The sequence below is a fragment of the Ascidia mentula genome, chromosome 2 (assembly GCF_947561715.1).
Source record: "Ascidia mentula chromosome 2, kaAscMent1.1, whole genome shotgun sequence".
Classification (NCBI taxonomy): Eukaryota; Metazoa; Chordata; class Ascidiacea; order Phlebobranchia; family Ascidiidae; genus Ascidia; species Ascidia mentula.
Window position 1 is genome coordinate 8,555,698 of NC_138567.1, and position 14,846 is coordinate 8,570,543.

A 14,846-nucleotide genomic window follows, 5' to 3' on the forward strand; every position below is an offset into this window, starting at 1 on the left:
AGATTACAAAATTTTCAAAGTATTGCTGGCTACGGCTCTTTTTTCCTGATTGGTGCGAAGCAGCTTTTATAATGTATGATGAATAACGTAACACGCAATGTACTACTTTATATTTATCACACATTTTTTTTTAATTTACAAACAAGTAAAACATCTTAACGGCTCACCGTCTGAAGGCATTGCGTCGGTGAAAGGAACGTCGGCAAGCACGACCTGAACATCTACGTTTCTAACGAAATTCGCTTCCCACGTGATCACATACGTCACGCTGACCACGGCGTCGTTGCAAGTGGTTGCCGTAGCGACCGGGGTAGCAGCACTGGTAGGTTGCGAGGTATCTGGAAGAAAAATGTTATCATTATGATAAAGCTATGCATGAGGAAAGACGCATAGAATATACATTAAAAGCACGTTCACGTATATATTCTATTGTTTTATATAAATAATACAAATGGTTTTTGACGTGAATCCTTTCAAAAATTAGATGTGATTTGATTAACCGCAATATGGCGAAAACCCGTTTTGTTTCTCGAAATTTGTTTGATATAATGTTTTTTTAAAAAAAAATAGTCTTCTGGGGCTGCTAAGTGCAGAATATGATTGTTAGTATGACACGCAACGCCAAGCAGGCTCACGGTGAAGAACTGCAAGAATTTCGAACGCCGACCGGTTTAATTTAAAAAAGCGAGGCATAATCACATCCAATCAACGCGCATTCCCAATCATCGTGCGGCGGGGGCGTGCACAGCACGAGCAGACTTGGAAACGGAAAGCCACGTACCTCACATTTTATTTGCAAGTTTCGTGAAGATTTTAAGTTGGACCTCAGCAGCTCTGTTCTGTTCATTTGGTGAACGCTTGACGATATATTATACGCAAAGTTGCAACTCTCGCGCACGAGTTTTACCAGTTTTACTGTTCCCGTTTCCGCCTCAGTGCAAACGATATACGTTGTATCGCACCGCGAAAGATTTTTATATTTTCAATTGTTGTTTCGAAGAAAGGAACCCCTACTATACGCCGTGACCAATAAGGTACGTTGTGTTTAAGTGGCATGTATTCCATAGTTTTAAGATGGATGCTGCTACCTTAATAGCTTACTTAATTGGCTAAGAATAGTTCGTTCAGCGCAAATAGATAGATTTATAATATCGTTGTTTTTGGACCAGAGGGTTGTTTTTCTTTTAATTTCGTTGGTTGGTTTCGTGAAATTTCAAAATAAACCGTGTTTGTTTAGTTTAGATTAAACTAATAAAAACGCATTAACCAAACAGGCAGAACAACGTGTATCATTGCTCGCAATTTTTTTTATAAAATAAATATGAAGAAGCCCCACTATTGCTACAGCCGTTAACGATAACGCTAACAACCAAGAAAGTTACAGAGAAAATGCCGGTCGAGTCGAGATTCCGAACACGCGGCGGCTACACACAAGTGACCCCCTACAACCGACAGACCCGTGGCGTCTTGACCCGAAAACCCCCGGCTCCACCGAGCGCACGAGCGAGAGCAGGACCTGCTTCATACGCCTACGTCGCATCGCAGCGGATGTCTGCACATGGTAAAGCAGCACCTTTACCTTCACCGATGGGAAAGTCCCTCCCGCCGCCACAACCTCAGTTTACAGCCAACGTAAGAATTTTTGAAATGCTAGAGATCTTCGGTTGTTTAGAAAAATTGAAGTAAAAAACAAGTTAAGTTTGTAAGGAATTGGTTTAACGATTGCGCAGAGTGAGTAAACGTACGCCGCGGAGCCACACATATCGTCATAAATCGTTTGATATGGTAAACAAATAACAAAACAACCACTGAGAATACGTTTCAGCCATGCGGGTCGTATGTCGCGCCAACGTTCAACAATCCAAATGCAAACATGACTTTCGCAGCAATGCCCGTAACTCTTCTACCGCCGCCTATCTGCAACCAAACCCGTCTGCCGCAGTTCGGTCGTTTGTACGAAGAATTTGAGAAATTGAAGGTGGGCGAAATACAAATAAGCATCTTGCACTTAAACTAAACGTATTCGGTTTTTAATACATAGAGAGGTGGATTCGTAATCCAGCCGCAGCAGCCATCTTTGCCGTTGAACCCTTCACCTCCTCCACCACCTCCGCCATTACAGCCGCTCACACGCGTCTCCAGCCCAACCCCATCCTTGGGCTCTTGCACATCGTCTAGCGGCGAGCAACAGGAGCATGGAGTTTTTGCGGCGGCCATGAAGCTGTTCATGCATTCTTACCTGCCGACGGGATGTTTTGACTGTGCGACGCCCGTGGACGACTGGGGGCGAGAGGCCCAAGCCCTGTTGGCCGAGGTAATGGCGCCGGAACTAGCGGACGAGAGGTAAGGCAACATAAAAAGCATTAAGATGGACTGCATGGTAAAGTTGTTTGTTTTTCAAACCATGGAATGATGTAAATTTACAACCAGGTCGACCAAAAGCTCGTGGCCGAACTCTTCGAGCCGCAACACGTCATGCGACTATGACGTCAGCAGCGGATCGAGTAGTCCCGACAAGACGGACGAAGGAGGTTTGCAATCGGCGAGCAATCGAGCATGGCCCGTCATAGGGCAGCATTTGGAGGCGCCGAGAATGGACATTCATCGCCATATACTGGAGATAAAGCCGTCGCCCTACCCAGGGGGAAGTCCCTTTTCCTTGCCGTCGGTTGTAAGCAGTCACAGCAGCGACAATGACGCAGATGACGAGTCGGTAGCGTCGTCGGCAAGGTACGTGTAGTGGCTAAGCAATAGTAATTCTTCACATTTAACGAAAACTTTGTGTTGCATCACAGCAGCCCAGCTTCAATCGCTCCGCGCTCCTCTAGCAATACAACTGTGCGCCGGCCGTCCTACAAGAAGAAACACGATTCTGCAAGGATTCGCCTTTCCATGGACTCCGGATATCAATCGTCTTCTACGGACGGAGGCAGTTCTTGTCACGGTGGGTGATAATGACATACACGTGTATTACTCAGTATGCAACACTTGTAACGCATTTACGTGGTATCGGCTATGTTAAAGGCAGCCAGGCGCCAGCGGGCGGTTTAGACTCTGACGGTTTCTTATCTGATATTGGATCCACGTGTTCGTCGCATCCCCCATCGCCAGTGCCAGTACGCAATCCAGATGCAGGATTTTTATCACCCACCGATGTCCCGCCCTATCTACACGCCCTTTTGGAAGCTCCCTGGCTCAATTCCGGGCCTCCTGTCCCCAAAGCGCTCCCAGCCCTTCGCGGGTCCCCCATTCCTGTGGTTAGGAACCTCACCAGCACGTCAAAGTCTGCATCGGTGGGTCCCTCGCAAGGGCCCGATGCACCGGGCAGTGCGTACACTTATCACAAGCACAAGGATTGGATCACCGACGAGATACTAGAGATGATTGTGGTGCGTGACCGCCTGTATAAGCGCATGAAGAAGCATCCCGCACCGGATATCGTCGACATGTATAAGAAGGTGAGCACTTCAGGGAATATCCCAGAAAAATGTGCGAAAAATATATGACGTAATTTATTTGATACAATGGAGGTTTAAAAAGCCTTCTGGGGGCTATATAGTAAAAATGTGCTGCGGAATTTTTCAGCCAAATGTGATTTTCTTACCAGGTGCGGAATATGGTTGTTGGTATGACGCGCAACGCCAAGCGGGCTCACGAGAAAAAACTGGAAGACGAAGCCGCTCGCTCGGGTAAACCTATTTATTACAACAATATCACCGGATTGGGTCGGTCAAGGTCTAGGCGATCGGCATCGGGACTGTACAGGATGAGGTAGTGAAGCATGGTTTCCAAGCGTTTTACTGCATTTGCGATCGGGCGCGCAACGCTTCTTAAGATATTATTTCTATCTTGCGCATTTTATAATCGACATCATTTAACAGCGCTTTTTTGCGTTCCTGTTTTACGTTTCTTGTTGTTGTTTTTTCGCTTGTATGTGTTCTGCATTTTTTTGTGTTTCGTTTTTCTTTTGCTGCGCGATGTGGTAGAGTTTTACGTGGAGCTGGAATACATAGTGCATGCATGACTTTTATTACCTTGTGTGCGATTTTCTAGTCGTTACAAGCCACCTACTTGCAGTAATAATGAGATCAAATAGGCTCCGTCCTGTGCTGGAAGATGATGCACTCGCCGTTTTCACGTAGTTACTCAAATCTGTATCCTTCGTGTAGGTTACCTGGGAACGAATCCACAATAACCTTTTTGTCAGTTTACATATCAGCGCAAACTCACTGTAATCGGGGCTGCTTCACCTCCTGGTGAAGAATTTATTATACTGGAGTTAGTGATGTAGTAACTAAAATCCAAAATGGATCCGGCAATACAGTTGCTTGCCATGGAAACGACGACGTCACAAAAAGCGCTGGAGTCGTTTTGGAATTGAACTAGGGCGTTTCTAAGACATTGTCCTGATAAAGATGTCTGCAAAACAAATAAATGTGATTGCGCGTCCCCAAAACTTTTTTGAAAACTTGCCTGTGGTAAGGTTAGATATCCGGTATTAACTGGCGATTGGATCAGAATGGCATCGCCATTTCTATAACCAGACGTCTGTGTCGGTTGACCAATGGCATCTACGCTGCTGACAAATGTAAATGTGGAAAGGCTAGTCTGCTGCAATAGAACACTGAAAAAGAATCCCGGTAAGTAAGAATAAAACACAAACACTTACTAACTGAATAGAACCAATATACTAACCTTAACTGTGCAGCTGTGAGTACATTCTGTCTCCCAGTAACATTAGCAAAGAAAAGACCCAAGTCGGGGCAATTAAGGCGGGCAATGCATGTGAACTGATGCCAGTCTGGTATGAGGTATTGTTGTGTTGAACAAAGCTGAGAGTCGTCGGTGGTAAAGTTACCACCAAACATGCCAGGTGTGCACTGAAATGTGCTGGTGTTGGTGCACTCCTTTAAACACAAAACATAACTTCATGTAAAAGTAACATATATACCCTAGTATTTACATTACTGTAGATCTACTGCTTAAGCATATTTCGCTATGCAGTGCTGAGTGTGCAGCAACTTTTTTAAATTGGACAAAGATGAGTCCAGTAGTGATGATTTGACACTTCATGATACTTACCATGTCACAACAGCAATCAGTATCACACAATCCAACAGTCAAATCGCATGGACAGGGAGCAATATTCTGGTATCCAGGATTAGGAAACAGAGTGGCTACAACAATACATTGTCAGTTGACAGAAATACAATCAATAAAGGAAGGCAAAAATTTTGCCTACCAGATGCAGGAACTGTGAAGTTTGTGTTCCTTACAAGGTTTGGTTGAACATCAACATCTATCCTAGCCGACACATTGACCCCAGCATTATTGCAACACCACAGAGCCAATGTTTCGGTCAAACGTGCAGTGAGGGTGGTACTTAAAACGATCTTCAAACTTACATATGAAATGGAGGGCTAAAAATAAGCAACAGGCAAAAGATAGGCAAATGTTATAAGCAATATATAACTTTAAAAAGTACCGGTAAAATTATGGATGGTGTTTGAATGGTCCAATCAGTTAGGTTGGTTGCACCTAATATACAAACAATTGCAAAAGTTGAAACACAATCAGAAAACGCCACACAAAATATTTCCTACCACTTAAACACAAGGAAGGATTCATGAAGGCATCTAAAAACAAAAGAAATCCTTTAGAGTATTGCAAGACCCTGTTTTTATTCAAAAAAACCCACCTGGAGATGTAGCCGGGTGCACAGAACAGTTGAGTGTAACCTCTGGTTGGTTTGCATTAATTACCAGCAGTTCATACTGGTCTAGATTTACTGTGTTGATTGAGGGATAGAATACCACATCTACAAAAACACTCACAACCGTTAGTTTATGATGTAACAAAAGGTTGAATCTTCTTTTTCAGTTTATTGAGCTCTATTTTGTCATCACATGATTATTCAATAACCTACCTTGGGTTTTTGCACGAAGAACATGAGCTAGCACAATACATAACGCAGCGACAATGTAGGCCATATCTGAACAATAGGTATAGCGGTTTGTAGAGACAAGTTTTTGACCAGTTATAAACAAATCGTTCTTCCAGCTTCCCCCGTTACTACGAAACTATTCGCCGTTTGTTTTCAGACACGGAATCCCGATCAAAATCGGCGCCACAGACTTCACTATGACGTCATACTAAAAATTTTATTTCGCGGAAAATTTATTCTCAAATGCTAACAATGTTTGACTTTCAGCAAAACTTGGGATTTTTAACAGGTTTATCACAAACGTATTTAACTAAACAAAATGACAAAAAAGATTCATACAACGTGTTAGCAACAATTTTGTCACCAACGAACAAAACATTTGAGCGTTTTTCAGGAACATTTATTAAGTTAAATAAATGGAATCAATTATGATTTGAATAACAAAATAGTTTATTATAACATGCAGTGGTGACTGGTAATTGCTATTTGTTGTGCTTGATTTGTTTTCTGTGCAAACAACTGGTGTCACATGAAAGTTGATACCTTGTTGCAGCAATCTGAGCGGTGCAATCCGACTGTAGCTTGTAAAACGGCGCAGTTCTCAGTTCTCGGTTTATTTAGTCACACTAGTATCGTCTTTTTATAGTCCACTTGCCGGGTTCGTTATGAAGGAAGTATTATTATGTATTGTATGTTGGGTGGTTGTGGTGCAGGGAATGGACAATGGAGTGGCAAGAACTCCACCAATGGGTTGGCTGGCATGGGAAAGATTTCGTTGTGTGACCGACTGCAAAACATACCCAGATACTTGCATCAGTGAAAACCTTTTTAAGAGCATGGCCGACCGGTTAGTACCCCTTATAATTTTTGCTTGACAATAACATGTTTTTGGGCACTGGTAGGATATTCCTAGATAAACCTGTGCAGGCTACCTAAAAACATAACATAGTTTGTTGAATTGCACCAATTGTTTTCTTGCAGATTGGCTGATGATGGGTGGAAGGACGCTGGTTACATGTACGTGAATATTGATGATTGTTGGATGGCAAAGGAAAGGGATTCCAACAATCGTTTATATGGTGACCCTGAAAGATTTCCTAATGGCATAAAAGCACTTGCTGATTATGTTCATGGAAAGGTGTGATATAAATACCCTATGGATTTATCTGTTACAACTAAATTGTTGTAGTATACATAAGGTATTGATTGATGTAATATTCACTTTCTTGTTCAATATAGGGCCTGAAGATAGGAATCTATGAAGATTATGGCACTCACACTTGCGGAGGCTATCCTGGATCACAAGGTTATGAGGAGGTTGATGCTCAAACTTTTGCCGATTGGGGAATTGACATGCTAAAGTTTGATGGTTGTTATTCAAACGACTCTTCAAAAGCTACAGGCTACCCTTTGATGAGTGAAGCTCTTAACAAAACTGGGCGCCCTATAGTTTACAGTTGCAGCTGGCCAGCATATGATGGTGGCCTTCCACCAAAGGTGGGTGTTTAATATATGGGTAATTGAGATCACATTTGTGTACTGATGTGCATTGTATGTGCAAATTTGTATTTTCTTCTGTAACTGTATGTGATAATGTCATTGCACCTAGGTAAACTACACCGAGCTTGGGGAGATTTGCAACCTTTGGAGAAACTACGGTGACATTCAGGATTCATGGAGTGATGTGGTTAACATTATTGAATGGTGGGCCACGAACCAAGACGTGTTAGTACCAGCTGCAGGACCTGGCAGATGGAATGACCCTGACATGTTAATTGTGGGAGATTTTTCCTTGAGTTTTCAGCAGTCAAAGGCACAGTTTGGTACACAACGATAGTTGGATTCACTTTAGTTGGGTTTTATTTTAACTTTTTATGAAGGAATGTGGGCTATTCTAGCTGCACCTCTGTTCATGTCAAATGATCTCAGGAACATTAATCCTGAATCAGTAGCAGTTCTTCAAAATAAAGATGTAATTAGAGTCAGCCAGGACCCACTGGGTATTCAGGGCAAGAGATGGTTAAACAAAGATAAAATACAGGTAGGCATGTGTTGTATTTTTTTTTATGATAATAACATTAGTAGCATTGTTTTTCAACCAACCTTCCTTTTTTTCAGACATGGAGTCGTCCACTTCAACACGGCCAATTTGCAGTAGCAGTCTTAAGCACAAGAACTGATGGCACTCCATACAATCACTCGTTTTCTTTAAATCAATTGGGTATTACCCACAATGTTGCCTACACCTTAATCGACCTTTACAGCAAAAAGTCTATGGGAAAGGTATTGGTAAAAGACCAAATATCTGTGATGGTTGATCCCAATGGAATTGTAATGATAAAAGCCACCCCTGTACAATCTGACATCCATTTTGACATATTTGAGTGGGAGGAGTTTGAGATTTTCGACACACTGTGATTGCACTTGTCCAACTTTGAACAAGCAAAATTATTCATGTGAAATTCTAAACTCAGGAAAATCCTGCTCCAAGCAATTAGTACAAATTTGTAATATGTAGCTATTAGTCCCAACATTTCATATCAGTTTTGTGTAATGAAGCATTTATTGACCCTTTTTTGTGCAATATTTTTTGATTAGTTCATCTCCTTGTTGTTGCCAAATCTTGATGATTTACATTAAAAACTGTACACAATTAGATTGTCTGTGTAGAAATACTTGCAGAAGGTCCATGTTTATTAGTAAAAATTAATATCTATGAACAAAACATTTCGTAAATTGCAGTTTATCAAAGTAAAATGGTGTATGAAAAGATTTGAGATGACTCGTGAAGTGCAAGTTTTGGACTAAACTTGAAATATTGTATTGAATGGACACAAATATTTCCAGAATTTAATCTAAAGGAGCTATATTATTAAAGGGAATTACTTGCACAGTGGAAGTAAAACAATCAACTTGAAAATGTACAATGCAATCTGAAATAAAATACTCAGGGTATTCCTTGTGGAATTACAAATGATATATAGTCTGCTGTGGCACCCCAGCTTGCGCGATTTAGTTGAAACACAACATTCCATGCTATTATGCCGACAATCCATATCACAGCACCAACTGCAGATTGGATGACATAACTTTTCATTTTCGCTTGCCCTTCAAATTCCGGTTTACAAAAGACTTCTTTTCCAAACCACACAGCATTGATGGCCCACAGAAATGGAAGCGCTAAAAACCCACCTAAGCACATAATTTAGTTTTAGTCAACGTAATGTATTCTTCTCATGACAATAAAATTACTACTCTTCAAGATTTAATTACAATTGAGTAGAAATAACTTTCTGCGTTATCAACAGCAAAACACACACATGCATACATACCGATGTAATATTTCCGACACAGAGTCAGCTTTTCCTCATTGGTCATTTTCTCAACATTCATTGTAGAATTTTTATCACAACTAAAAGTTTATAAAACCTGGTACAAAAATAAAATGTAACCGTCATGAAAAAAGAAATAAAAATGCCCTTAACACATGTCACCAATCTTCATCATGACAGACAGCAGTGTCACCAGGGCAATTTTGTTTTATATCGTGTGTATCAATAAACTTATGGCCACACCAAACACAATAGAAATACAGTTTTCTTAAGTAGTCTGTTAAAGATACAAGTATATCAGTAGATGAAATTTCTTCAAGTTCTTCAGAACTGTCCTCATCTTCGTTGTCATCATCCACAGGAACACTTGGCCAAAAATAGTCCGAAACTGGTATTGTTACATTGTGTTCCGAATCAAGATGGAGGCACACCTTTTGGCTTTTGTACAAATCGTGTTCCACCTGTTTAGAGCTGTGTTTTTCCCGCATTCTCTCACGGAATTGTTTGTGTTGAACTTTTTCAACTTTGGCACGTTTTGCCTTCACAACCTCAAACATCTTCTGCTTGTGAATTTGAGCTTCTTTAACAGCCGTGTCTCTTCCCAGTCCAGTGCGTCCAGTTTTTACAGTTATAGGGACAGGCTCAGCCCTGCCTTCTCCTTTGGCACCCAACCCTTTACCAACTTTGTAACCCATTTTTTCCAGCAACTTAAAACCTGGATTGTCATTTGAAATGGCAGTGGCTAAACCTTGAGTTCTGAGCTCGTGTTCAACCACACGTCGTGGTTGGTTGTAGTTTCTGGAGTTTGTGGCATTTCGTTTATTTTCCATCTCACGTTTTCTGGCAATGGGCTTTGGTTTGCACAACTTACTCTTGTGTGGGTTGGTTTCTTCAACAAAAATATTGGACATATAGTCATCTTCGTCATCAGCCATGCTCCTTATTGATTAAAAAAATATTGTTTCTACTTCTGTGGAATTTTGCAAAGACAAAGTAATCACTAGCTGTATAGAAATATAGATGAGGTTTTCACATAAATGAGACAAGGTTTTCCAGGTATATCAACTTTGTGCATACTTATAACGAAACAAAATTTGATTTATGGCATATTGCGGTATTGGAAGGTTGTTCACTTGAACAATCGACTTGTTATTAGCTCTAAACAATTGTCTAATTATCCAGCAGCACATGTCTTTTAGACATGGATTTCGTGAAGATATGTATGGATAAGATGCTGCAAAACTTATTTGAAAGTTTGGCAAAAAACTGAAAAATAAAGATAATTTATGCTGCACCAGTGGTTGTAGATTACTTGTCAGCAAATTTTCATCAAAAATTGAAACTAACTGCAAATTGTTCGGTAGATGTGGAAACACCAACTCCACTAATCCATAGGCAAGAAGTATTTTTAGCACTTCAACACTTAACTGCTGTGTTGATGTTAATAGCTTATTGAAATTTTCAGAGTCAATTATCTTTGAAGAAATAGGTACATCGTGCTGCAGCAAAATTGCAATAACCCAACTCAGAGAATTGCCACCTGAAAAAAAATCCCATGGCAAAAGATTGTCAAGTATCGATTCTCTGTAACTGAATACTTTGGTAATTCTTTCCTCATCACAGCTTGGCAAAAGGCCATCCACAGTATAAGCCCCGCTTAACAAGATATCTAAGCACTCTGGTTGTTCACCTATAATCGCAGATAAAACTGGGGAAGAAACGTTGTTTGCAGCTAATACATTTTTATCAGTTGCCTGTATTAGTATTTTAAGAATATCCACATAACCTTTTTCAGCTGCTGCTGAAATGGGTGCCACTTTAAACTGGTCATTTTCCATGCAAAATGCACAGGGCATATGAGGGTCTGCACCTTGTTTCAAAAGTGCTTTTGTCATTTCCAGTTGGTTACTCTGTGCCGCTATGTACAATGGTGTACAACCTTCCTTGTCGCAACAATTTACATCACATCCTGCTGAAAGCAACTGAGAAAAAATTTCACTACAAATGCCTGGCTTACAAACCAACGATGCTACCACATGAAGGGGTTTACGGCCAAAAGTGTCTTCACACTCAGTATGCGCATTATAATGTAACAAAATTTTAATACAGTCCATATCCGCTTGACTTACAGCTCTGTGTAAAGGAGGTTCCGAGAACAAACTGCTGCTAGTGTTTATGTGATCCTTGAACTCCTCACACACAACAGTCAGTGTCTCTGGACAACCAACTGCCTCCGAAATAATGTTACTTGGCAAAGGAACAACTGATCTGTAGCATGGCAAAAGCAACTTTACTGCCTTGAAGTGTTTTTTTCTGACCGCGATATCCAAAGGTGAACCTGTTGTGACATCAAAAGGCAAAGGCCATATTTCCAATACGTTATCATCATTGTTTTGTGCTGTATCTAACAATACCCTTATACAATCTACGCTTCCAGATGATGCAGCTTCATGTATAGGATACCATCCTCGGTTGTCATGAATACAATAATCTTTACCTTCATTTAGAAGATTTTGTAGTAGCTCGTAATTGCCATTTCTTGCTGCCAACCCAACTTGTGAGCATGTATCTTCATAGGCTTCAGTAAAATCCATTGTCTTTATTCAAAGTGCATATTACTGGTCCTGGTGTCGTATTACATGATTTTAACGTGGTGGAATGTTTGATATAACGTATTAACTAACGACTTTCAACAATTAAACACAACATACAGAAACCACTGTTTCCCATATTTCCGTTTCCATTCACTCACATGCACTTTTGAAGTCATGGATGAGTTGGTACACGGAAACATGCATGTTAGTCCTGGGTTAAGATTCTTCCCACCGAAACTAACCCTACCGAGACAAGACTTCGGCGAAACAACATGCAGATGTCGAATACAATTTTCTGCATTGTTTCTTACATTGATAGAGCGTGGTCGTAAATTGGGGAAATTGTGACAAGACTGAGAATCAGTTTTAAGGAAATCCATTTTTCCCGTAATTATTTTGCGCTACATCTGTTAAACTTTCGAAAAACATTTTTTACGGCATTGCATGACCAAAAGTGTATGACACACAGTAAATACAGAACATATCAACTACTTTTGTACCTTATATTTTAGTGCAGACTAATTACCCACCTACAACCCTATAATTTCCTGTCAAAAACCATTGGTGTAGACTGCAGATGTTTTAGCGCACAAATATCATGTTATTTTTGTTCCAGGGTTTCTGCCAAAAAGTAAGAAAGTAGATCAACTATCAAGTTTAGTAATGCCAAGCAACATTGTCCGTGTATTAATTTAACTGACAAGTAGCAAAAAAGCGATTATAATAACAAGAAACAGAAAAGTAAAAAGTTTAACGTTAATACGTTTGCAAGTGTCAACAATGAATATATGCAATATGATACATAATTTACTTTTGGGTGAAGAATTTGTAAACTTATGTTAATAACGTGCATGAATTGATATGGTTCTTATGAAGTAAAGACACGAAACCGACTTTTTATTCGGATATCATTTTCCCCTTATTTCGTAGCGATTGGTGAACTACAAGCTAGCGCAATAAACCAAGATACATGCCAGCAGATGTTAAAACGCTAAAACTGACAAGGAAGCATTTACATGTACTGGTACTTTCCATTTGCATCTCTTTTGACTGCTTTGCCGTAAAACTCAGTAAAATCTGCACCATTGATCCCATCTAGAACCCAAGGCCTTGACTTGTCATTGGAGGCCTCAAAACGACCAGACAGACCAGTAAAAGTGTTGTAGGCGTCATACTTTGCTGAACTGAACAACATTTTCTCTTTGACTCCACAGCTCGGTCCAATCCAACACGTGAACACAAGCCTATTTGATACCGCTCCACCCACCGCCTTGCCCCGGGCCTCGAACATGGCAAATCTGCGTGAACAAAATTTCAACAATAAAGCAAAAGGCCAGTAAGGAAAAATGATGGACCAATAGATACGGAATTGGTGAGAGATTTTTTTTGCATGCTTACGAAAGCAAACGAAACACGACGGTCCTACAGGGCTGAGAAATAAAACCGCAACTAATGAAAATGGTCTAACGTTTATCGTCCAATAACTGTGTGACCAACTAAACTTAACGATTTGTCCAATGAAAAAAATGTTTAGAAATAAAAACACCCAAGCAAACCTCGCATTGCTGTTTGAAAATTGATCCACCAAGGACTGGAATGGGTCGGCGCAGGTATTGTCTATTTTCTTGTCAATTTTGACTTCAAGACCGGCGCCAACAACCATTGTAAAGCCCCGACATGTGCTCTGCTCCTTCATTTCAGCGTACAAACGCAGGAGCGCTGGGTCGATTTTTGTGGGCATATTCAACGCTGACTTGGTAACGTGCTTTCTCGTAACCAGTATGCTACAAATGGTATGAGTGCACTACTGTCGGGCGCTATTTTGAGGCAGATAAATTACTTTTTTGCGTGCAAGGGCAGGCTTCCTGGCGACCGCTCGCACGTTTTATGGAAGTTGAATGTTTTTGTTTTGATTTTGCCTCATGAAAACTTTCCGAAACTTTCCATTTCTAACACAACTCAGTTACAGGACAAAACTTTGTTTTTATTTTACCTTATAATTTAATATATTTCAGGACTTGTTAGATCAGGTGAATTGTTTTAAACTGACAAATAATAGTAACGGTAGCCTTCAAGGTTTCTCATTGTTCAACTGAAGTTTACCTAGCAATGAAGATGTTTCGACTTCATGAAATCCACCTGACCAGCAACACTCCTTCGCATGACACAAGTTTAAATTTTAAATGTTACTAGAACAACTTTATGTCAACGCTTCTAGTTTCAGAAAACATGTTTCGCTTTATTAAGCTTCAGAACAGAAGAACTTAAGAGACGTTGAGTTGAAATTGTTATAGTAATATTTGAAATTGAAGTATACCTACTTTGCATCGATAAAATCCTTCTTCCTTGCAATATCAGCTGCAAAAAAAAATTCAATTGAGCTTTCTGTACATCCGGTCAAGCTTGCGAATAAATCGTCTAGCAAAATGTTGTTTAGTGTCAAGACGGTGGGATGGGTTGCGTGGGCATTGGAAGTACTAATCACGATTGTTTGCCTGATAAAGACTAAAAGTCTATGCGAGAGAATAAATATTGGCTAATAGATAAGTACAAGCAGTTTGTCATGAATGTAATGAAATGAGTTTGATGTTGATAATATTGAATGTTTGCTTCGATTCAATCACGATAGAACAAGTTTTTCCTTGTCCCCATAAACAAAATGGTCTCGCGGGACAACTATGAAATATTCATCCTGTTTCGACTGCAGAATGCGAATTTTGTGCTTAACTGCTGTACGAGAAAGAAAACAAAGGAAGTGACAAAATTTGCGAACTTTCACCTTTCGGGAGGTTTAACGTCACTGGTAGGCAAATTTATCCTATGCAAATTGTTGAAATGTTTTTGTTATTGCTGTTGTCCCAACGTGTTCATGCATCACGAGCGACAAAACGACAGCTAAAGGGATGTTTATACACAAGCGGGAACCCAGAATGCGGATAATGCTAGAAGGCTTCCGCTAAAACCAGCTATAGCAGA

At 40.3% G+C, this 14,846-nt stretch overlaps 7 protein-coding genes across 10 annotated transcripts in view; 2 read left to right on the forward strand and 5 right to left on the reverse strand.

Annotated features, from left to right (window-relative positions):
• The window catches only part of LOC145888333 (tectonic-2-like), a 29,419-nt gene extending 23,364 nt beyond the window's left edge, over nt 1-6,055 (reverse strand). The window contains exons 1-11 of the mRNA XM_082979053.1: nt 5,927-6,055; nt 5,699-5,818; nt 5,604-5,636; nt 5,486-5,538; nt 5,243-5,420; nt 5,083-5,177; nt 4,696-4,907; nt 4,474-4,624; nt 4,231-4,419; nt 4,072-4,174; nt 168-338 (exon numbers count right to left, since the gene is read on the reverse strand). Coding sequence (XP_082835179.1) covers nt 168-338; nt 4,072-4,174; nt 4,231-4,419; nt 4,474-4,624; nt 4,696-4,907; nt 5,083-5,177; nt 5,243-5,420; nt 5,486-5,538; nt 5,604-5,636; nt 5,699-5,818; nt 5,927-5,990 — 1,369 coding nt within the window. The 5' untranslated portion in view covers nt 5,991-6,055. The remainder of the gene's footprint in view (nt 1-167; nt 339-4,071; nt 4,175-4,230; nt 4,420-4,473; nt 4,625-4,695; nt 4,908-5,082; nt 5,178-5,242; nt 5,421-5,485; nt 5,539-5,603; nt 5,637-5,698; nt 5,819-5,926) is intronic.
• Nucleotides 819-3,847, forward strand: LOC145888334 (uncharacterized). Of its 4 annotated transcripts, none has more exons than XM_082979055.1 (8): nt 819-1,034; nt 1,375-1,632; nt 1,826-1,978; nt 2,042-2,343; nt 2,431-2,730; nt 2,796-2,944; nt 3,025-3,458; nt 3,608-3,847. In XM_082979055.1, the coding sequence occupies exons 2-8, from the start codon at nt 1,390-1,392 to the stop codon at nt 3,773-3,775; spliced, it is 1,749 nt and encodes a 582-aa protein (XP_082835181.1). In that variant the 5' UTR covers nt 819-1,034; nt 1,375-1,389; the 3' UTR covers nt 3,776-3,847. The 4 variants fall into 4 exon arrangements, with proteins under 4 accessions (XP_082835181.1, XP_082835183.1, XP_082835180.1 ...); XM_082979057.1 differs by having other exon boundaries at nt 1,379-1,632; nt 1,814-1,978; XM_082979054.1 differs by having other exon boundaries at nt 1,379-1,632.
• Nucleotides 6,056-6,171: 116 nt separating the features above from the next.
• On the forward strand, nt 6,172-8,602 carry LOC145888483 (alpha-N-acetylgalactosaminidase-like). Its single transcript, XM_082979238.1, has 6 exons — nt 6,172-6,791; nt 6,926-7,082; nt 7,184-7,441; nt 7,554-7,767; nt 7,825-7,985; nt 8,063-8,602. Exons 1-6 carry the CDS (start codon nt 6,610-6,612, stop codon nt 8,360-8,362), a joined length of 1,272 nt encoding a protein of 423 aa, XP_082835364.1. The 5' UTR covers nt 6,172-6,609; the 3' UTR covers nt 8,363-8,602.
• Nucleotides 8,603-8,657: 55 nt separating this feature from the next.
• LOC145888485 (gamma-secretase subunit pen-2-like) lies at nt 8,658-9,408 on the reverse strand. Its single transcript, XM_082979240.1, has 2 exons — nt 9,277-9,408; nt 8,658-9,136 (listed from the first exon to the last, which is right to left on the reverse strand). Exons 1-2 carry the CDS (start codon nt 9,335-9,337, stop codon nt 8,892-8,894), a joined length of 306 nt encoding a protein of 101 aa, XP_082835366.1. The 5' UTR covers nt 9,338-9,408; the 3' UTR covers nt 8,658-8,891.
• Nucleotides 9,374-10,346, reverse strand: LOC145888484 (G patch domain-containing protein 11-like). The gene has a single exon (XM_082979239.1). It carries the CDS (start codon nt 10,209-10,211, stop codon nt 9,435-9,437), a length of 777 nt encoding a protein of 258 aa, XP_082835365.1. The 5' UTR covers nt 10,212-10,346; the 3' UTR covers nt 9,374-9,434.
• On the reverse strand, nt 10,188-12,047 carry LOC145888482 (ankyrin repeat and SOCS box protein 3-like). The gene has a single exon (XM_082979237.1). It carries the CDS (start codon nt 11,868-11,870, stop codon nt 10,338-10,340), a length of 1,533 nt encoding a protein of 510 aa, XP_082835363.1. The 5' UTR covers nt 11,871-12,047; the 3' UTR covers nt 10,188-10,337.
• A 489-nt stretch (nt 12,048-12,536) lies between these two features.
• Nucleotides 12,537-13,624, reverse strand: LOC145889807 (uncharacterized). Its single transcript, XM_082980843.1, has 2 exons — nt 13,427-13,624; nt 12,537-13,168 (listed from the first exon to the last, which is right to left on the reverse strand). Exons 1-2 carry the CDS (start codon nt 13,609-13,611, stop codon nt 12,883-12,885), a joined length of 471 nt encoding a protein of 156 aa, XP_082836969.1. The 5' UTR covers nt 13,612-13,624; the 3' UTR covers nt 12,537-12,882.
• Between the last annotated feature and the right edge of the window lie 1,222 nt (nt 13,625-14,846).